Source organism: Mesitornis unicolor, unplaced genomic scaffold (assembly GCF_000695765.1).
Source record: "Mesitornis unicolor isolate BGI_N332 unplaced genomic scaffold, ASM69576v1 scaffold36991, whole genome shotgun sequence".
NCBI classification, from domain to species: Eukaryota; Metazoa; Chordata; class Aves; order Mesitornithiformes; family Mesitornithidae; genus Mesitornis; species Mesitornis unicolor.
This window is the reverse complement of record NW_010163837.1, coordinates 4516-27592: the sequence shown is the minus strand read 5'-3', so window position 1 is coordinate 27592 and position 23077 is coordinate 4516. Positions and strand designations below refer to the sequence as shown.

General features: G+C 37.6%; 1 protein-coding gene across 1 annotated transcript in view; it reads right to left on the bottom strand.

Annotated features, from left to right (window-relative positions):
* Positions 1-3310: 3310 nt before the first annotated feature.
* The window catches only part of LOC104548165 (dnaJ homolog subfamily C member 15-like), a 24168-nt gene continuing 4401 nt past the window's right edge, over positions 3311-23077 (bottom strand). Inside the window, exons 2-6 of the mRNA XM_010194105.1 lie at positions 20896-20947; positions 18538-18611; positions 11186-11262; positions 6459-6529; positions 3311-3381 (exon numbers count right to left, since the gene is read on the bottom strand). Coding sequence (XP_010192407.1) covers positions 3311-3381; positions 6459-6529; positions 11186-11262; positions 18538-18611; positions 20896-20947 — 345 coding nt within the window. The remainder of the gene's footprint in view (positions 3382-6458; positions 6530-11185; positions 11263-18537; positions 18612-20895; positions 20948-23077) is intronic.

The following is a 23077-nucleotide window of genomic DNA, read 5'->3' as shown; positions in this document are numbered from 1 at the left end:
AATTCTACCCAAGTGCCCTTCTAGGCCAGCAAAGGTTTTGCAAGTTGCACCTGTACAGGCATATAACCAGATTTCACTGGGTCTTTTTGGGGACCTATGCCTAAGTCTGCTGTAGCAATGGTAAAGAATGAAATTTCAGAGAAAGCTCCCACAGGCTAAAAGCAAAACCCAGGCAGATGAACAAGTTGTGCTTCATTAAGTAAAATGGGAATTGCCCACAGCAACGCCAAATGAATGCACTCGGTCATGCCCAACTTCTGAAGTTACAGAGGATACCCTGGGTCTGCTTATCATGTGAGGAGAAAACAACCTGGGAATGCTCCAGCTCAGAAGTTACAACTGAACACTTTCTGAACATTAATGCACACAGACAAAAAAAGTCTTACTTTATTGCTGGTGTTATGGATGGAAAGAAATTACACCACAATAAATCAACCTCTATAGGCAATTTTCTTACACAAAAAACTTTTGCATATTACAAGTAAAGAAAATAGCCCGAAGAGGTTAAATATTTATAAGGTTAAATTAACAGGCTATGCTCCTAAAAAAGCAGTATCCTATTCTTCCCTGTGCAGGTGAACACCAAATCAGGCGCTAGTCTGCAAGGCAGTTTCCAAAGCTGTTCCTTAGCCTGCAACGCTGCCTATCAGCAACAACAAATGGAGCAGTATTTTCACGATTTGCTTGACTACATCTTTCCTTCCACTGCCCTATCTTCATCCTTCCAAACATCCTTCAGTAGGTAAAGCAAGCTTTGCCAGTGAACAGACACAAAAAAATTAGTTGCTCCCACAGATACATACTTACACTATTGTATGTGCCAGACATACAATAATGATGCTTTTGCAACCACTACTCATTAGCTTCCCTCATTTTACAGCGTTTTCCATAGCTACAACGGGCCAGTTAATTAGTTGATTTTTTAAAATTTGTTAATTTGTGAAATTTGTTAATTGGTCTGCTCTGAAAAGAGGAAAAGCAGAACTGGAGCTTGGGTTTTTTGTTTGTTTGTTGTTTTTTTTAATTATTATTAAGAAGGACGATCCCTCTCATAACTGAAAGCCAGAAATAAGTGGTTCATCCAAAATAGGAAGATAAATAATTAGGAATGCATAAATGCTCAAGAAGAAAATTATCAACAACACAATCTCACAAAAAGAAAACCCATACTTCCTACAAAGACATGGGAAGTTAATTTTTAAGAACAGAACCACCAACCACCTTTAATGCATTTGTTTCAACTGGTATTTTAGAATAGCTCTTTATAACTCATATTACTCAGGAAAAAAAAAGGCAATTATGTGAAAACAACAGCAAGTCAGTTCAAAATCATTACAGAATACATTTTTGCTACCTACTATACACATCAATTTTGCCTTTGAACAATGATTCAGATCACTTACCAGACTCCACTTAAGAAAATTAGGAACAACTTTACCATCTCACTTCTCTCAAAACGAATACCTTCATGCTGGTTTTTTTGGGTTTTTTTGCTAATACATACTTACACACTAGTGAAAGGAATAACTAACCTTAAATGTGCATTAATTTGTGGCTAGTCTTTTAACAAAAAATAGTTAAGGTTACTGCATAGGAATAAAGTCCATCATCTTTAAATTAAAGATTCTTGTATTAGAGAATTAGCTAAATAATGCAACTGTAGTACTTGTATAGCGTGTGCCCATTCCTGGGCATTATTTTCCCTGAAGCCTTTTTTGCTTTATCCAGTCAAGTTGTGTCACACATCTTGCCACTCTAATTGTCAAGGAGTCTCTAAATTACCTGAAGTTAGTATTTTCTTTCAGGGCCAACTTAAACTTTTTTCATCTCTCTTTAATGAATATAAGGGAATTGTGACAAAGTGGGAGGAACTCGATTTAAAAAAAAAAACCAACCTTAACTGAATAATTAATATTCTTTCTTCCTTTCAAAGAAGAATCCAAATAATCTGGACATCTATCACTGTTAGAATAGACAAATGCATGTTCTAGTGGGTAACATGAGGCAGGATGTTTTTGATATTTAACTGCTCTTCGCCACCTTCCTTTGGATAAATAACCTAGGAAATGAGATACCTAAATTTTGTATTTGTAGCACTTAGGCGAGTTGTTTGTTGTACCTCAAATGATACAATTTTTAATGGATACTAGAAAGTTTTTTTAGTCTTGCAATGAATCCATTAGACTGATGTTTCATCTCATCATCATTCTCTTAAGAGTGAATTCATCTGCAGCCAACTTACTGGTAGGAATTTGCAGCAGCCAAGTGCCCCTAACAGCACCTACTCAACAGCTGTCAATATAAACTTGTTCTTTTCAAAGTCAGAAATCCATGGCTTCGGTATTCCCTGAAGCCAGCACAAGGTTGCTGGGGTGCTCCATGAGGAGGTATGTACGATACTTTGGGAAATGGAGCATAATGCAGAGATGTGAGAATTACTGGAGAACTAACCCAGAAAGTCTGCCCAGAGCCGTAAACAAAGCAGTTGTCATCAGGGGTCCAAGTCCTGTTTGTTCCATGCTGTATCACTCCTACACGAGGCAGACATGACTGGACTGACCCTGACAACAGCAGCCTATAAAATCCATCTGACTCCATGCCATGGGAACTTGCCTTCTTCAGCTCCACTGCCATGAAAACCCCTGCACCCCAAAGCACATCCAAATAATTACTTGACAATTCCAGAGATCTTTTAGTATGCAAAGGAACTAAGCAAAACCAAGACTCTTCCTTCGTATCTCCAAGTCCCATAGATACAGCTAATGGAAACTGCAGCCTGTGGTCCCATTAGTCATTTTGCTCTGAGTTGCACCTCTCAAATGGCACTCTTGTGAATAAACCCTACTATTTCACAAACGAACAAATTCAAATGTAAGGTGATGCTGTACAGGGTCTGTCATACTTCCTGTGACACAGTAGATTGTCACAGATTTTCTGGCAACAGTCATGTCTATATTTAAGGCTCTTTTTTCAATTTTAAAAAGCTCCAAGAGTGTCAAGAAAGAAGCAACTACTTCTAAACAAAAACAGTCAGTAAAATAACATTTTCAAAGCTTGTAATGGATCATAATTCAGTAAAAATACATTAAAACTGAGACACAACTATAAAAGATTTCTGTTTGCTTTCCAATAGTCTTAAACCTTTAATTATGACAATAAATAGGAACAATCAATGCAGTGTGAAGAAAATGAGCAGAGCAAGTAGATGTGAAAGTTGTCGCATAACGTTGTCTGTTGAATCCTCCACAGAAAGATGTGGGAAAAGGTGGTTTTCTTTTTTTTAATCTCCTATGACCCAAGGCTTTGGATTTCAGTTTTTGGCACTGGATTCCAACAAATCTTTTGCTTCATTTATTTTTGTTGCTAAGTAAGGCGATCCACCTGAGAAGAAAAAAGGGAAAGGAATACCATTTACACATCAGTATGAAGTAGCATACTATTTCACTTGCTGCATCCCTTTATTACTCACCTTTATTAGCTCCTCCTTCCTAAACAGATCCACTTTCAATATAACTGCTTTAAAAAATTGACATTGATATGAAGTAAACCAATTTATAAGGAAACGTGACATGTAATCAAAACTGAAGTCACTGAAGAATAAAACAGAACAATTTGTCTCAGAGAGAAGACTGAAATCACTTTACACCAGTGTGACTTAGACTTGCAGTGCAAGGTCAGCTGTCTTGAACTTTCATCCAAAGCTAATAGCTATTATTTCCACCCCAAAACTAAGACGCAAAATTTAATAAATAATTTTGATGAAGTATCATTAAGTGCATGCACATGCACATACACACCCCCCACAAGCCTCTCCTCTGCTAGATGCCCGAAATTACTAGCCAGAAACCATCACATTAAAGCTATTCAAACATGGTACGCCTCCTAACTTCTAGTCCTGAATGCTGTCATTGCTTTACGCTCCATCTAACAATCTGATTACAGTTCAGCGGTCTTTTTGTGTTTGTTTTTTTTACTCTCCCCTTGAGTGCCAACCATCTGCCTACAGGCACCACAATCAGCATTACAAGGTCTAGATCAGTAACTTACTGCTTGCTATAATACACCTATATTTTTACATGAAAATGTGATTCCAGTAGTGCTGTGCACTGAAGAACCTTATCCAAGGCATCTGTTCAATCATATTTTTTCATTCATCATTTCATTCATTCTATTCTACTAATCAGAAAAGGTAATGATAGAAGAAACATGCAGAACTAGTTGTAGATATATATAAATAAAAACTAAATGTTAAGGCTTGCTTAAAGACTTCTTTAGGACATACCTGCAGGAATCCAAATTGTTATAAAGTAATTTCATAATGTAAAAAACAACTGGAAAAAGTAATGGGAGTTCTCCTGTTCATGTTTTGGCTTTGTTTGAATGTAGCCTTAACAGTTCAGACTGGAGGAAAGCGAGGCAGGGCAGCAGAAGGGTAGAAAACTGGCTACTGGAAAATGATTTTATGTTTTTCCTTTTTGAAACCAATTGGCTTTTTAGCCAGGAATAAGATTTACTAAATTTGAGTATCGCTGCTTTCAAAGAGTAGACAAGAGGATCAAACAGTAAAGACTAAAAACGGCAATAAACAATGTATCCCAAGTAACACATGTCTGGAGTGCAGGATTTTAAAGTAAATTCAAATCTGCTGGAAGTGTTTTCACTACATTTACATCCTGAAGTGCCATATTAGTTTTGTCGCCCTCCAATGAGAGGAAATTCAATCTCATGATTGCCTAAGCATTTGTTTATAATCAGAGCAAGTTCAAAAGGCTCCTCTCTTCCTCTTTTTCTGTGAGCAAGTACACTTTCATAAAATTAATAACCGATAAATTAATACACAATGTATCAATACAAAACCACTTTAAAACTGAACTGTAAAGGTTAATAAGCAACCATTTTAGTAGTGCTCACTGGGAAAACTATTATGCAAACTTCTACACATTTCTTATTTCTACTAATTTTCTCTTCAACATTTCAGATCTCAGATAGCATGTGTAACTTTTTAAATCCGCAATTATTGCTTTTCTTCTACCAGCTTCAGCTGGTAAAAATATTATTTTAAAATAACATTCTAATGTTGAGTATTATTTTTAAAAGCACATCTGTGCTTCCCACAGCTAGAAGAAATAAAGATAAATGGAAACAAGTCTCTCTGTGATGCCACATGTTCAAGATTACTCCAGGCCCTCACTCTGCAGCTGAAGACATTACACAAGAATTTTTTCTATGGCCACGCCAGAAGAGCTGCAGGGGCAGCGGAGGCACAAATCCCTACAACTGGTGTTCCTACTGAGAAAATGCTCCATCTTAACAGCACACAGGAGGGCTTACTACATCCATCCAAACCTACACTGTGCCCAGCTGCAGGTGCATTACAGCTGTAAGAGCGGGTCGTTAAAATGTACGATCTTTGTAAGGGGAACTGCCTCTTTAGGTCTACCCAATATCCATATGGTTCTGGCTCACACCTCCAACTACTGCTACAATAAACTTACAAGTTCATTATTAAAAAAATTTGACCTAATAGGTACTGTAGTGGTTAACAGGCCTCTGACCATCATAGTATTTTAGAAATGCAGAAGATAATTTATTTTCTATGTCTGCACAGCCTACACATTATAAAAAGTGCAAAAAAAATGAAAGTCTCAAATTGAATAAGCAGGACAACTTCAGAATTAAACTGTGAGGTGAAGACAGCAAAGGAAAGCATTAACTAAACACTACCCAAAGCCAGTGGTCACAGTTCTTTTCTGATTTTCTTAAAATGGGGTGCTGGCAGGGAGCCCTGTAATTCTGTCAAAAAGATATAAAAACCCTTCGATTTCCCCTTTTGACTTCAGAAATACAGTGCAACTCTTCACCATCTGTTATTTTAAAGTAGAAACAGCAATGAACATATGGGCTTTCTTTCTCAACCAGCTGTAGTGTAGTTAAAGTTATAATAATAGCCTTTCTGTAAGATAAATTTACATTACAAACCTGGCCAGTAAAGCAACAGTGCCCGGCTTTACATTTTTTCTGAGTGAATTCCAGGAAGTCTGAAATTCATCAGTTACGTACTCAGTGACTGCAGAACATTTCCCCAGAGAAAGTTACTTTTAAACATGTGACTGGTCCATCTCAGTTCAAAACAGGAATATCAGTTCAGTATAAAAATGTTATAGCTGATTGTTTTCTTATTTCGGAATAAGTTTTTTTAAAGTGTGGAACACTGGTCCCTCAGCTCAGCGTTTTAAATGAAGCAGCATAAGTCTAAAAAGCAGTGTTAAAGAAGGACAGGTAAACCTGTGGTTCATAAAGCCTAATTTATCAGAGAGAAGAGACACAGAAACTCATGTTATAGACAAACAACATACATTTGTACTCAGTGTGGTTATTTATACAATCAGTAAACTTAAAGGATCTCATTTAAGCTTCTTCCTTTCCAGCACTGGTTGAGAAAAGAAAGAATTATTTACCTTTATCAGGATGATTCAAAATCATGATTTTTCTATGGGCTGTTCTGATTTTGGCCTTGCCAGCAGATGGACTGAAAAAATAAATTGAAGTGCTTACCATAAATGTCACTGCACTCAGACTATAAGTTAACAGATTACAGTGTCTTCAAAAATAGTTAAAACTTGAGATTTTCACCATCTTGTGGACAAAACCTAAAACTGCATCTCTGAGTATATAATAACAAAGACAAGGAAGACATACCAAGAAGGACATTTTTTAAAAACCTGTGTATTTGAGACATACAGATATCTTTCCATTCTTTAAAAAACACAATACATCCACTCATTTAAAATAAACAGGTTTTGAGGGGGGGGAAAAAGGGAAAAAAACCCTGCAGCTCTATGGTATATCTAGCTGGTTATTCTTATCATTAAATGCAGAAAACGTACCTTTTTCCTGCTAGAAAATAAGTATTTATATTACCAGTGACAAAACAACAAATATTTAATATTATCACATTTTGTTCTACTGTAAATATTTTTATAGCTGCTATAAATAATTATTCTTTCTGCTGGGGTCTGAAAAAAACTCCTTGTATCTGTTATTTTTGCAAAGCTGTTCAACATGTTACATTCAGGGACATGCTGATTTATAAGTGCTACATAATGTTATTTCCATCAATGACAGATACATAAAATATGTACTTTGCCTAAATTAAATATGTACCTTACCAGACAAATAACCACTTAGGGATGCAGTATGCCAACACAGTAAGGCTATCATATGCAAAAAGACACTGAACGATTTCGTTTTTCAGAATTTGTTAAGCATGCAGAAATGAAGCAGTGTTTTCCACTTCAGGTGACTTCTTAATCAGTGATGATTCAATTAATTAATCCTTCTGTAGATACAGTTTGAACGCAAGGTATCAGCCTAACCACGCTTCCAAGGTAAACAACCTCTAATTATTATTCTGTCACAGGGAAATTAAGGTATGTTGCAAAAATAGTTCATAGAACTGCATAAGAAAAGAAGACTTCAACCTAACAGAAAGTAACGCAGAAAGTAAGAATTAAACAGAGGGCAAATGGCCTTGAACTGTGTTCAAGCTGTGAAACAACAGCTAAAAATAACTATCATCTATATTTTGATTTGTAAAGCTGTTGTTTAATAATAAAAATGGCAAGTTGATATACCACATTTAGAAATTCAGATGGCCAAAGTGTGTGTGGTAAACTTGCAGTTGCGTATTATGGAAAATCATGCAGTTCTGCTCCAAGAAGCAACTGTGAAAATGGAGTTTTACATCACATTTGCAGTTTATGAGATATTCCTTATTCCCGAGTCAGACTGGTCTCTAAAGACTCTTAATCATTATTAAAAAAAACTCTTTAATGCCAAAATCATGTTTTCGGTGATCTGGTACAGCCTCATGAGTTACAACAACATCACGCTGCCTTCCAGTATCACTAACTTTCCTCTGACTGAGAGGTCCATCATCTTGGTGGGAAGAGTCAATGTGCTGGAAGTCAAGGCTGATGTTCAGGGGGACCTGGAGAGGCCACAGGAATGGGCTGACAGGAACCCATCATGAAATGCAACAAGGACAAAAACAGAGCCTGGCACCCGGGAAGAAAATGCCCCTCATTGTGCTACAGGCTGGGGACTGCTGGGCTGGAGAGCAGCTATGCTCAAAGGGACCCAGGGCACAGCAAGGACAAGAGCCAGCAGCATGCCCTGACAGCAGAGGACAACAGCCACCTGGGCTGTATGAACAGGAACGTGGTCACTACGTTGACATGGTCACTAGGTTGACAGAGGCAGCTATTCTTCTCGGTCAACCACATCTAGCTGTTGCATCCCATTTTGGGACCTCTGTACAGGAAGGACACTGGCCAAATACAGCAGGTCCAGCAAAGGCCATCACAGTGTTTGGGAGCTGCAGCACTCACCCTGCAAGCAGAGGCTGAGGGAGCGGGGCTTGTTCAGCCTGGAGAAGAAAGGGTGGCTGGGGGACCTCAAGACAGCCTCCTCAGCATCTATAGGAGATCATAAAGAACATGGATGCAGGCTATCCACACTCATACATGGTGAGAGGGCAAGAAAAAACAGGCAAAAATTGAAAAGGGAGGTGTGCCCTGGTCATAACACTTTTTCACCCCAAAGACAGTCCGGCAGTGGCACAGGGTGCCCAGAGAGGTTGTGCATTCTCTATCCTTGGGGGTTTTTCAAGAACCCCAGAATGAAGTCCTGAGCAACCTGCCCTGACACCTCTCGTGGTCCTGCTTTGAACAGCAACTACAACTAGAGACCTCTTGAGGTCCCTCCCAACTTCAGTGGTCTTATGATCACATGATATACCTATACAGTAAGCTGTGTTTAAAAACAAAATAAACAAAAAACAAACCCAAAGCCCCAATGATTAAACTTTAAATACATTTGTGTTTGTACACTTGTACAAACGTACTATATGTAATTTTTTAATGTAATAGTTGAATTTTTGTTGTAATGTCATTTATGTTTTAAGGATAATTATGTAAACAATTTTAAGTACTGCACAAGCATATTTTGTACATTAAGAAGGAATTAAATATTTCCTAGGGAAAAAAGAGTATGCATCTTGTCTCATGGAGGAAATGGTACAATACAGAAAATTTTATGCATTTTTATCTAGAATTTTAATTTATGGTTTTCAGGCATATTTTCTAACTTCAGAAATTCAGCATTAGGGATCTGATAGTTGTAATCCATTATACTTAGGACAGCTGTATTTTGCTAGCATCTATTTTGTCTCATGTTTGGAAAACACTCCTACCATTTTTACCTCCCATGTCATCTCAGACGCTCCCCCATCTCTCTCAGCAGCAGTTCCTTCCACATTGTATGTAGTTGTTAATATTTTTGCTGTGCTTCTACTGAATATCAGTAATCAGTGCTGCTTCATAACAACTTATGCAAGAACAATAAAACTTAAATAGTCAATATTTTCAACACAGTAATTTGTAGCTTTGGATACCTTTTACATAGTTTAAATACAAATAATGCACAGTCATGTTTCTACCAAACCCCCTGCAATCTTACAAGATGTTTATTAAAGAATAACATTTGGAATGTGTAATAGGCCAATATATTTTAAATTTAAATGCTCACCTTTATCATGGCTTGCATTTTTTTAATTATACTGCCCATGTACATTCAGCACTTGAAATAATGAAGAAAGTCTTTGCCTCAAAATTTAATATGACTTGGAAGTGATGACACAGAGGACAAACGTTACAATAATAAGATCAGGGCCCAGAAAGATCTAGTTTGTGCATTTTGCATACCCCGGCATTTTCTGTAATTTAAAGTTCACTTGCCTTTTGTTTTGGTGGCATATATATATGCATGTATGTATGTATAAAATGCAGTAAGCAGTGAGTTACAAATGGTCTAGAGAAGCTTGTTTTAACAATGGAAAAATTTCCTATAACGTATTAGCCACGCTTCTACACAATTAAAGGCTCAATCTTTTAAACATCAAGAAGTACTTAAATCTGATTGAAGTCTCGATATTTGCAAGATTCAGTTGAAATACAACAAGCAGTATCACTGTTCTCAGTGCAGACTCAAGCTATTTAAATTAAAAATTAAAGGGGACTGATTTCAGATGTGATAAAACTTCAGACATGAACACGAGCAGTGTTCAGGCCAGACATTGCCACTGCAGACACATCTTAATAAGCTGCAGTGTGCTACTCTGGAATATCACTGAATTTGCCCTTATAAAGTGAAAATGTTAATACATTATCAAACTTAAAGGCCAAGGGAAATACTTCTGAATAGCATTCCTATAAGTCTATTCTTCGGTGTGCAAGCATGAAATATTTCAAATAAATGCAATGTTTTATTTTACAAGGTCTTAAAATGAATGCTAAATCTACATAATTTCTATTATGTTAGAAGTAAACACAAATAGCATACTGAACAGGATTTCAAGTCCCAGTTTTCACCATATGAAATAATTTCTTCTGGGGATAATTAACACCATCCTACTTACTTTTTTTTTCTTTTAAATTAACCTTAAAATTCAGAACTGATGTAAAGCATAGATAACAACACATACAACCTAAGGTTAGATCTGTTCCTCTCGTGTGGTACGCCCTCAGACTCACCCCTTGCTTTACAGAAAACACTAAGGTGTTTGCTACCATTGGCTACCCAAATGTTTGGGAAAAAAATCCACTGAAAATCCTTTGAATAGTCAACCTGGAAATTATTTCCCATACCTACTCTAAATGACAAGTCTCTCCAATATTTTTGTTTGAAGTATGCCAGAACTTCTAAAATCCAAACAAATCAGAGTGGATAAAGATAAAAATAATAGTACTGACTAAGGGAAAAAATTGAGCAAAATCAATTTCCTCATTTAGTATCTATAACATTACTTATCTCAAGGGTTTTTTTGGACACCAAGCCATGTGATCGCACTAATTAGCACAGTATGTGCTATTCTGATTATTTCTACAGCACCAATTCTCCACTGCAGTATGTTATCGTGCCTTCAAGACAAACACATGTTGCATGTTTTATTAGCATTTTATTGTTTGCTTTTTAGCTTAAGCAGAGTATTAGAATTGTTTATAAGCCATCATAAGTCTTTAAAAAAAATAATTATGATTTTGGCAAGGGTATTCCACATTCTCGCAACACGCAATTTTTCATTCAATACTTACCAAACAAAAACATATGCATGTAACACACCTACCTTACACCTAAAATAAGACTAGCTTCTCGCCTACTCATTTTCTGTTCAAATCCTCCTTTATAGTATGATGAAAGACTCTAAAAAGAAGAAAGAGAAAACAAGTAGTAATTAGTTCCATGTAAAAGGTGCCATGACCCAAATCATATTTATATGACCTGCATTACATTCATCTGTAATTTATTTTGAAGGCATGGAATGACAACAAACCAGATAATATGAAAGGACTTCTGAGTGTTAAAACATACAGAAAATTACTTAAAAATAACTATCTGTGTTTTTACAATCTTCTACTGCTAATAAGGGATATTAATAGCTTCAATCATTACAATCCTACCTTCAGGTAAAAGAGTTCAGAGTCAATGTATACTAGCATAGAGTGGTACAGTGTGTGTATTGGGGAGGGCAGGGGAGGGAAAGGGGAAACTTAGAGTAGCTTTGGTAACATTGCAACGGAAAACAGCAAAAATCACAATATTTTGGCATCCAAAGAATTATGGACAATCGCTCTGAAGTCCAGATATAGCTACAAAATAGGTAAAAACAACAATAAAAGGATAGAAACACAGAAAAGAACAGAGAAATATAACATACTGATGAAGAGTCAATATGTTTTATCACATGAAGGAATGTTACTTCAAGAAGTTATACCAAGAGTTCTTTGAAGGAAAAAGAAAGAAAAAGAAGTAACAACAACAAAAAGGCTTAGTATAAAGCCACAACCTCTGCTTCAGGAAATCACTGAGCTGGAGAACACTGGAAAGTAGCAGAGTATATGGGGAAATCCTAAGCAATTTTTGTCTTTATATCCTTTTCTAGATATTGATGAGTGATGAAGATGAAATACAGATCTAGGGTTAGGTTTTTTTTAAACTCATTGGCATGTGAGACTTTAACCGCTGTTTTAAGACGGAGAGAAACGCATGAGCAGGAAAAGAACATTAAAAAGAAGATGGAGATGAGAGTAAATCATTACAACAATCAATTCCCATAGGCAATGGGTTGAAATTATATTTATCAACTATAAATATATAAATAAATAAATAGCTTCAAAACCACCACTGATGCTTAGCACTGATCTCCTCAATGTAAATGTTCCTAAGAGAAGAATTAGGAACTAGCCCATCACTATACAAATAACAGTCTAAGCCACTTAAGTTCCAGAGGCAGCAGATGTAGCTCCATGACAGTCTCCCTTTGGGAACCGGCACACAGAAATCACTCACCAACACTGAAGCTTTTTCCTCAGTGCACAACCAATCAACAGGGGAAAAATAACCAGCTTTTGTTGCTATCAAACGGAAGTCTAGACTGAGAGCTGAGATTATTTTTAAGTGTGCCTTTTACCCCCAATTAAAAATGTGCCTGGCCCTTAATAAAACACTTTTCTCACTACATGGATCTATTCATATTCACTGAGAATTTTGCCTTGTGTTTACACAAACTCTTATGTAATTTCAAAAGCATTAAGGCACTTAAAGGCCTCTGCCTGTGATATCTAAGCAAAGCCTTTAATTAAGCTTAGGAGCAACATTCACCCAAAAGTGTGGTTCAGAAATATTTCACCTATTGCTACCAGGAAGTCACATAGAGCCACAGAAAAGATTTTTTTGGTGTGTTGCTATGATCTGAAACTAATTTTACCCTCTTCCTTCCCACCCCAAACCATACCCGTAGTGTTACAGTAGTGGTTATTTTGTGTATCAAAACTGAAGTGACTGTGGATGTGTAATGCCTAAAACAAAAATCTGTTGAAGAAGCACTGCTATAGCTACAGGGTAACTAAGCAGGTTTGTAATGGTGCACGCTGACATTGGAGGTTCAAGTACGTACCACTAAAGGAACACACAGGGCTTCTCCAGTCCTCTGAGGGGAAATTATGCTAATGATTTAATGGCTACCAGATAACACCCTTGAGGAGAGAGAGCTGCACAAAAATTTGCAGTGATGTTGAACAATTACTACAGCCAGGAAAGAAAAGCATGCTTTCACGACCTCTGAAAGATTTTCCAGAACTTCTCCCAAAGCAGCTTAGGTGCAGATGGATTTCTGAAAAGGTTAATTCTTCTCTGCCCTTCAGCCCTGGCATACAACTCTAATACAAGAGGACACTGGTTCACTATTCATGTAGAGAAGAGCAATATTTGAATTATCTCCAGCACAGCTCCTCTCTCTTATTGGTAGATTTAATCTAAAATGCTATTTGAAATAAGAGAATAGGAAGGGATGGCTATAGGCTTAAATTCAGCAATACTTCTTCGTGTTTTTAAAGCCTCCTTCCTTGACACTGTTCTAACCTCAGGAAGCCTTGATTCGGTTCACTTCCAAGAGGAATGAAAAAGAAATGCTGTTGTCTGTGCACACGAGCAAAACAGTTTGTTGAGTGGGTCATCAAGAAAAAACATTTTCTTCTCAGAAAAGAAGCATGTGGCATGAATAACCAATTCTCAAATTAAGATCTTAATCCTAAACAGAATATAAAGCAAAAGGAAATTAGATATAAAAGCCATTTTTCCCATTGGTTAGAATAAGGGAAAGAAACATTGAGTTTTCATTTTATGAAACATCTTGGCAAATTCCTAGTTCTGTAATGAAAAAACTTTTGCATGCTACTCAAATTAAAGCAATTTTTCTCCAGGTTGTAAATGCTAAGTAATGGCTGCAATGAAATGAAGTAATATTCAAGACATTTTTCTGTTATGAGAACTCCTCAATAAGCAGGCGGTTCTAGATGCTTGTTTATTTATTAACCCCGGCTACTGCAAACAAATTCTGTACTGGAAAAATCATCAAAATGAGCTCTCCATTTCGCCATACTATTTGGGGTGGAAGGAGGGGCTACCACTGAATTTACTTTATTTCCTTGTATGTTGTTACTGTTTAGCAACTTATGTAAGCAAATTCCGATGCCTGAACAAACGCTATTAAGAGGTTTGGTAGGAAATGGGCTGCATCAAAAGAAGTGTAGCCAGCAGGGCAAGGCAGGTGATTCTATCCCTCTGCTCTGGTAAGACCCTACCTGGAGTACTGCGTCCAGTTCTGGGGCCTGCAATATAAAAAGGACATGGAGCTGTTGGAGCAGGTCCAGAGGAGGGCCACGAAGATGATCAGGGACTGGAGCACCTCTCCTACAAGGACCAGCTGAGAGAGTTGGGTCTGTTCAGTTTGGAGAACAGAAGGCTCCAGGGGGACCTTATTGCGGCCTTTCAGTTCCTGAAGGGGTTGTATAGGAAAGTTGGAGAGGGACTTTTTACAAGGGCAGGTAGCAAAAGAACAAGGGGGAATGGTTTTAAACTGGTAGAGGGTAGGTTTAGACTAAATATTAGGAAGAAATTCTTTACTGTGAGGGTGGTGAGACACTGGCACAGGTTGCCCAGGGAAGTTGTGGGTGCCCCCTCCCTGGAAGTGTTCAAGGCCAGGTTGGACAGGGCTTTGGGCAACCAGGTCTGGTGGGAGGTGTCCCTGCCCATGGCAGGGGGTTGGACTTTAAGGTCCCTTCCAACCCAAACCATTCTATGATTCTATGAAATGGATGGACTTGCTCTGCAAATGTCTATTCACTTTTGCAAATTTTCACAAAAGCAGTCAGCTAAGAAAACCCAATCCATTTGGACCGTAACATCTTCAAGATGCTTTTCCTGGCACAGCATAGGGAAAGCATAATCACCGTTTCCATACCAGGTCAGAGATTTAAAACCCCGTAACTGAGACCATATATCGTATTATATGAAGTAGTGAATTTTTCTGAAAACTTTGTGTGTTGCTTCACCACCTACAATTTCCTAAGATCAACTTTAACTTCCTTAATTTCAGTTATAAAATAAAAAAAAAATGGACTGCAAATTGCATTATTTTCTGGCAACGTTATTTTCAAAGAAGGACAAGATAGTTGCTACCCTTACCCTCTCAATTCAGAACCTTACGAGTCTGAGCAGAATCAGATCCAATAAGAGAAACACAGTGTAAATATATCTAATGAAGTGCTATAGAAGACACCCTTTTCTTCTGGAACACAGAATTTTCAGGATTGTGGGATTTGAGTAATCTGACACTTCATTTTGCCTAGAATTGCTGTTTTTATCTTCAGTACCTTGTATCTATCTTTCAACCTTCAATATTATTGATTCAGAATAGGACAATAAAGAATGCTATTTAAATACTTTCCCTTTTTATTTCACATTTTAAGGAACTATTAATATTAATAGCATTAAGGTCTGCCGGAGGAAGAAATACTAAATGAATACCTAGTGCTATTCACCTTCTATTGGCAACAACGTCTTGTTGCTACACACAGAAATAAAACACTGTCATTGGCATTTGTGACACTAGTAACAAAACTAGACTCAAACTATAAAAGCGTCTCTCTGGAAATGAGCATTGTGACTTGCCATGGAGGGAAAATGTCAATGTTTCCTCCTATGTCTTTCTCCACTGAAAAATAAGATGGTAGAAAACTTCAGCACTAAAGTACAGCAGCATTTATACTTCATACTTCAAAATATCTATTTAACTGCTGTAAGTTAAAGTTAAATGAGAGGTAGAAATCCAGAATAAAACATAACACTTTTACTTGCCTTTATTTACTATTTTTGACTAAAAGATGAGTGCACTTGTTGACTGTACATGTTATTTATTTAGGTAAGCAAACAGAACGTGTCAAATGCTCAAGATACAGCAAGAAGGCATTTTAAATGCACGCTTCATAATTGCTCAACTTGACCTTACCCAAGTCATCTACTAGTGAGCAGGAAGAAAGAATAAACAGCATCTGGATTACCTCGTGTGACTGCAACCAACATGAATTGTGATTTCTACTGCAAACAGGAGGCGGGGGAGGGGGGGGTGGGGGAGAACACCTGCAAATGGGAGGAGGAAGAGTAGGGGCTTACAGACAGAAAAAGCCAGCTTTTAAATAGGCAGCTACTTCATGGTCGCAAAAAAAAAAAAGAAAAAAAGAGGTGAGAAAGGACAGGGTTTGATTCTAGAAAGCTCGAGCAACCACTGAGAATTACAGACCAAGTTAGGTGCCTCCAAACACCATAGGAACACGAAGTATAGACACTTAAGGAGATGCTTTTTTCCACGAAGCATAAGTAGAAATACTAACTGCGTGATTTCCTTTGTCAGCACAGTTTAGAGGGCAATATGCTGTAAAGAAATGGGATGAAAGTGCTAATCCACAGATTATGTTCAGCAGTTTCAAAATCCCCAGACAAAATCTTGTAAAGCCACATGTTTGGACAATAAGCACTTACATAGAATCTTTGTACTTATGTTTTCTCTATTGTTCAAAATAAAAATTATAAATAAGAAATATTTGATTGTTAAGAGCAGAAGATAAACTTGGAAAAAACTACAATCCAAGAAAGTAGTAGAGGTAGAGTAGTAAAGCACAAACAATCCTGGCTAAGACTTATACAAGGGTCTTAAATTTGGGCTATGATTGCAAAAGAAAAATATTATTACTATCTTCACAAATGTAAAGCTGCCAAATACATACAGTTAATGGCAAACCAGAAGACAAGAGTTTTTACTGTCTTCAACAGATCTTGTTTTACACTGAAAACCTGGATTTTCAAGTTCAGAAACAGAGTAAGAGAGAGGCTCTACTGGAACTCCACATACAACTCTAGGCTGCAAGGCAGGATGTGAAGGCAGACAGAGGATGCAGCTCCAGGGACTGTTCACGAATTCTGCAGGACTCTGAAAGTTACTGTGGTAAAAATGAGATAGTCCTGTAATGAGCTTGGCTCAGCTCGTATAGCAGTACTGAGGGGTACAGTTTCCTAGGAACAGATACCTCTCTGTGCAGTAGCATGTCATATCTCAATGTGTTAAAAAGAATCACTGCCTGCTTTCTTATGTGAACATGTCTGAATTTAGATTTTCTACCCTGTATCTATAATTGGATAGAAGAAGAAATGCTGGAGTAAAACTGCTGGGGAGGGAGGGCGAAGACTGAAGCACTCCCTACTCTGAAGCCATGTGTCCTTATTGCCAGCTACTTCTTGCAAGCCTGCAAGTCAGACTGTATCCACATCATGTGAAAGCAATTTAATTCACAGTACCTAAAGTCCCCTCTGCCGTTTTAGCAAGCAACTTGGGAATCTCTCAAAAAATTACTTCCAAAGAGAGAAAAAATGGTGTTGGTCTCACAATAGCAACGGAATAGAGGGACAGAGAAAAAAAAACTGATCCCAAAACACTGCTTCTGACTGATACACATGGCAATTAAGAACAAGTGTGGACCAGCTCCAAGTGGACAGCCCATGTCTTGAGTCTTTCCCTCCCCAGGCAGCTTGCATGGATCAAGCTTGCACCTTCAGCACATGAACATGGAGTACAGATGGCAAACGAATCTGGACCCCAACACCTTGTGTATCGTGCTAAATAGACAAGCTCTGTGCTGCAGTTGGTACAATGATAATGATAGGTACAATGCTAATGATCACATTAAAAAAAAACACCTACTTTTAATGTATTTTTCAGGAAATAAAAATCTGCAACAACTACTCCCTCACACTCATCCATCAGTGTCAAGAGGGGAACTGTATTCTTTCCACTGTGGATAAGTGCTCACAGACTACGAACTCTGAAAGAATGCACTGCCACAAGTAGTCATCTACCTCACTAGAAATTACTTAATCAAACAGGAATATTGCATATATATTTATTTACCAAAGGACTGTGTAGCCACTGAAGCAAATAGTAAATGCTCTTGAATATTCCCCGCGTATGGTCCTGTCATAACACTCTACCTCTTGATTTTTTACCTCATTACTATATTTTTAAATATGTAGGGCAAAACAAAGAACAAAAACTTCATTAAAAGTTCAAATTAGCCAGGGAGGAAAAAGACAAGACGACTCATAGGTGAACAAGAAACAGGCTCCCCCATTTCTATGGCAACCTTTCCTAGAAGGTTTTTGATTTGTCTTCTTGATTTTTAACACTGTATCTGAAAGACAAATGACTGAATTCTTTCATTTTTTGCTTCCAGAAATGAAACTGTATGTCATCACTTTGCAATCTCTAGGAATTAGCTATTTTCTCCCAGCACACTTCCACAATTTATCATATGCGTATTAGCAAAGAGTTCTGAAACATGGAGCATCACCAGGAAAACTAGAACAGTTTATCAAAGTCACAAATATCTTTTGATATAGCTTCACCTACAGGGATTTAAAATATACAAGACAATGCACCAGAAAAACAGGAAACACTATCCTGGGGTAAAAAAGCCAAACCAAACCAAACCTAACTGGCACTTACCATATTTAACATAAAATGTCTCCTTTCTAAATACCTGAAAACATAAAATCATTCATTTAGCAAAAAGTAACCTCTAAACGTACAGAAGTTGAAATCCTCTTTGCTGTCTCTGTTATTGCCTGCCCCAATGGTTTCCAAAGGTGGAAAGCATAACGACCTGAAAGAGATTAAGTTACATGAAACTGTAACCAACATTCACCAAAAGGAAAACCAAAAGTCACCAACTTCCATTCATCAGCTTACAGCAGGAAGAATTTTGGTTTTAAAGAACAACAAAAAAACCCCAAATACTTCCTTGTTATGCTTTTCATATCTTTTATTTGTTTTATAGCAGCATTGCACTTTACTGTATTTCAAGATGTTTTCTCAACAGCTGTTTTTTGGATCCTGCCCAGCCAAAGTCCCACAGTAAACATGATATGGTTTCCATTTTTCAATCTTTGTAATATTGGGGGAGGGAGGAGGAGAAGGTTAATGTACTTCATCCAAAAACCTAGTCATGGACTGCAAAGCCATTGTGTTTGCTCCCGAAATAAATAGATTTAAATGCATTTAAATACGAAAAATGAAGATGTCTGCCTTGTGAACTTTAAGAAAAAGGGCAGTATGAAACATTAGCTTTGGATATACATTATTTATTAACTACTGTTCAAAGGTTATGTCTTCAAAAAAAGAAATCTATGTACTACATGTTTCTTGCTGTGATGTTATATGCTTAATCACACATTTTGTAAGTACTGCATTTTTTATTTTGCTACAAAGAGAGGATCTTCTGGGATTCAGAGTCATTCAACTCTCCACTGGCAATGAACATCTATAGCTAGGAATGGCTAGAGGGAACTCTACTAGATGGCATTCTCAGAAGTACAAAGCAGGTCAATCAACTTCAGAATCAAGATCTGTGCAATGTTACTGGAGGATTTCCCCTATAAGTCTTCTCTTCCCAGTTATTTTTTTGATTAATTATTCATTAGCAATGAAACTACTATACACAATGGAAAACGCATTTTATAAAATATGACTCTGCTTCATTCAAATAGCATCTTGCTTTCATTCTTAAAATATGTGATGTGTCCGTAGGTTATTTTAGTTATCTAAGCCTGTGCCTATGTTCACATAGAAGTTAAAAACACTGTTAAGAGTATCGCTGCTGAAATGTTGCTATGTACTGCAATACATGATGTGCCGTAACATATTACCTCTCCTTAATGCTTTCTGTTACCACTTCTTTGGTAGCTGTCATTAATTCTTCAGCTCAACCAGCAGAAGAAATTCTAAGAGTATAACTCTTCTGCTTACATAAAAATACATAGATAAAACAACTACTTAATGGTTATAGATCACCAGAGATCTTGTCTATCCTTCCCCTAATAACAAAACAACACAACTGTACGCACCAAACACCTGCTAAGTTTGGTGCAACTTGATCATCTATTGCATCTATTTTTGCTGCATGCTTGAGCACACAGATGACCATGGTTGCTTTTATATGCTGAAAACAATGGAAATTGATTTGTGTCTTTCAAAACCAGAATAGACCAGTTATCTAGTCTGAGTAACCCAGAGTGTAAATCATGTTAAGACCATGCCTTGTGTTGAGACTAGAACAGTCTCAGAACATACCATCCAGATGCAGAGAGTGTAGTGTATTACGACAGCATTTAAATATGATAAATCACTGTAGCCACTAAAACCTTCTATTTTTGTCTTTCTGAATTTGTCAAGCACCTTCACACCACAAGATCCCATTGCACTCATTGTACTCAAAGGCCTTCACTTTGCAATTTGCTAATAAGTAATCTTTTCATATTACATTTTGCAGAAAAAAGCAGGCAGAACCTTTTAGCTGCTGCTCATAAAATTAATTTCTCCAGCTGTGACTCTTCAAAAAGAATTCTGGAAAATGTGTCAAGGATTTTGAAGGGACAGGAACTACAACTGGACACAATTCTCCATAGCACTCAAGCAAGCCTTCCACTTTCTACTATTTAAATTCACACAGAATCACCCAGAAACACAGAATCGCTCGGTTGGAAAAGACCTCTGAGATCATCATGACCAACCGTTCCTGTCTACCCACTAAACCATATCCTTAAGGTACCTCATCTACCCGCTTTTTAAATACATCCAGGGATGGTGACTCCACCACCTCCCTGGGCAGCCTGTTCCAGCTTCTGATGACCCTCTCAGTAAAGAACTTCTTCCTTATCTCTAACCTGAACCTCCCTTGGCACAGCTTGGTGCTGTTTCCCCTTGTTCTATCTCCCATCCCCTGGGAGAAGAGACCAGCACCCACCTCTCTACAACCTCCCTTTAGGTAGTTGTAGGTGGTGACGAGGTCTCCCCTCAGCCTTTTCAGGCTTCATAAAAACCTCATTAACACTTTTGGAAATAGCAGCTGACAAGGGGCAGTTCCACTTTCAGCTGGTAATTTAGCTTACCTGCAAATGCAACAGTTGCAATTCCAAGTCCAACTGCCATCACAGTTTTAGCCTAAAACAGAGAAACAGCAATCAGAATAACGTGCAAATTCTTATTTGAAATATATGCACTTTTTGCTTTAACAGCAAGTATTTCTGATGTCTGACTTGGATACTTCATGTATAATTTATATGAAAGATAAAAGGAAGTTCTGCATTCCACCAGCTACGTTCAATTTTATAGTTCAGTCCATTAACCCATGCTAACACAGCAGGTTTAATTTGGAATTACCCATTAGTAAACCAGTGAACAAACACTGACAAAGCAGCTCACAGTATGTAATGATAAAAACTCAAGGCAGACAACTATTCACAATTACCCGAAATTATCTGTGCAACTAGTTCAACAGTCTGAAGCGATGCTTGTCATAACAGAAAGTATTTGTTTATAACAAAAACATGAAGAGCTAAAAAACCCCACTGAAACAAACAAAAAGAGACATTGATATTGTTTTGCAAAGTCTTTCACTAGGAATCTCATCATGACATTGCTTGAAAATGGTTTTGGAATATTAACTTAACCATTGTACTTAGGCTCACCCAGCTAAGAAAGGTCCCTGATCCCAGCTGACTCAAAGGACTCAGTCCCATCCCACAGCTACAGCCACAAAGGTTCGTCACGGTCTGTCACCTTTCACACTTAACTCACGGAAGCCCCAGTAAAGACATAAAGCCCAGTAACCTCTTTTCATTATTTAGCAATAATCATCAATCACTGCCTGGACTCTATTTTATAATACAGTTATCTGTAAACAGACTTCTGACAGATTTCAGGCACCATTCATTATTGGCTAAAATTTGCTTTAAGTCTTAACTGGGCTCTTGGAACCAAGAGCACAAAAAGACTTGAACATCTGATTTAGGCAACAGTAACTCCTACCACCTGTTAACCCCCAGTTTAGGTGTGTATATTTTCCCACACAGTGCTTGAAAAAAGTCAGCCATCTCAAGGAGGACACTAAGGAGTACCTCCATGTCGAACAAGAAGCTGCTGAATGATATGTAGTAAGCCTTTAAGAAGGGACTGGTTTCTCACACATTTGCAGAACTCAAGAAGAGTAATGAGTATTCCAAGTGCATGTTTGTTTGGGGCATTTATCCACTTCTGAAAAGACTACATAGAAACTTGGAAGCAAATTAAATAAAGTCATCTCTGACACTACTTGTCTTAACATGTGACAGTTCAATAAGGTCTTTAACTTTTTTTTCCCCAGGAAACATGAGAAGTCAGGTTTGGTCTCTTCATTTTCAATTCAAAACATAACTACAGTGAAAATGCTTTGATCACCAGACTGATTCTTCTATAAATTATTTACTTCTGCATTTATCCAGTAACTGGTTTATACATTTTCTACCAAGCCTGACAGTAGGACTTAAAGCCCAAATTTGAATGTGAGTGCCCAAATAACTGGATTTGGAGCCAAGCTGCCTTTACTACAAAGATTCTGAGGGATACAATAATCTGACCGTGTACCCAAGTCTCATCTCTAGACAGAGAGGGAATGGGGGAAAGTTGGAAAAGGCTGGTTTTAAAGTCTAGAGCTGGCTTAGTAGGTGCTACAACACACCTTGATACTTTCCAAGCAAACGGGCTGGGGTACACAATGTAAGCATTGCCATCATGGCCAGCGGCTCCTATGGCTACAAAAGGCAAGTGTCTATGACTGCTGCCTGTAGAATTGAACTCATCTGTAAGAAGCTCTATTTCTCTACATCTAGTTTCTGGATCCTATGTGTTTTAAGTAAGTACCTACTTTCCACCTACCAGTCAGGATGGGGCTACTCCAGCTGTCTGCGCAACATAAGACTGCAGTTGCCTACAGGCTTCTAGTAGAAAAAAAGTATCTCACTAAGCATGCTGAAAGTAGAGCTCCGAAGTTAAGACTGGGGGAATTCTGGTGTTAAAAATCTGCCTCTCTATCTCATTTTAGTAACCTAACTCTTCCATCTCAGTGTAGTCTTCAGTCTTGATATTAGTATTCATTCCTGAATGTAAAAATAATGTAGTTTTATGTCTGTTGTTCCTTTCAGTTCCACAAAATTTCCCTTCATCTTTAGACCATGAAAAAATATAAGTATGTTACCTTAAATGGTAGAGGATATAAAATAGCAAAGCATACTGTTCATCTCCTCACTAAACTAA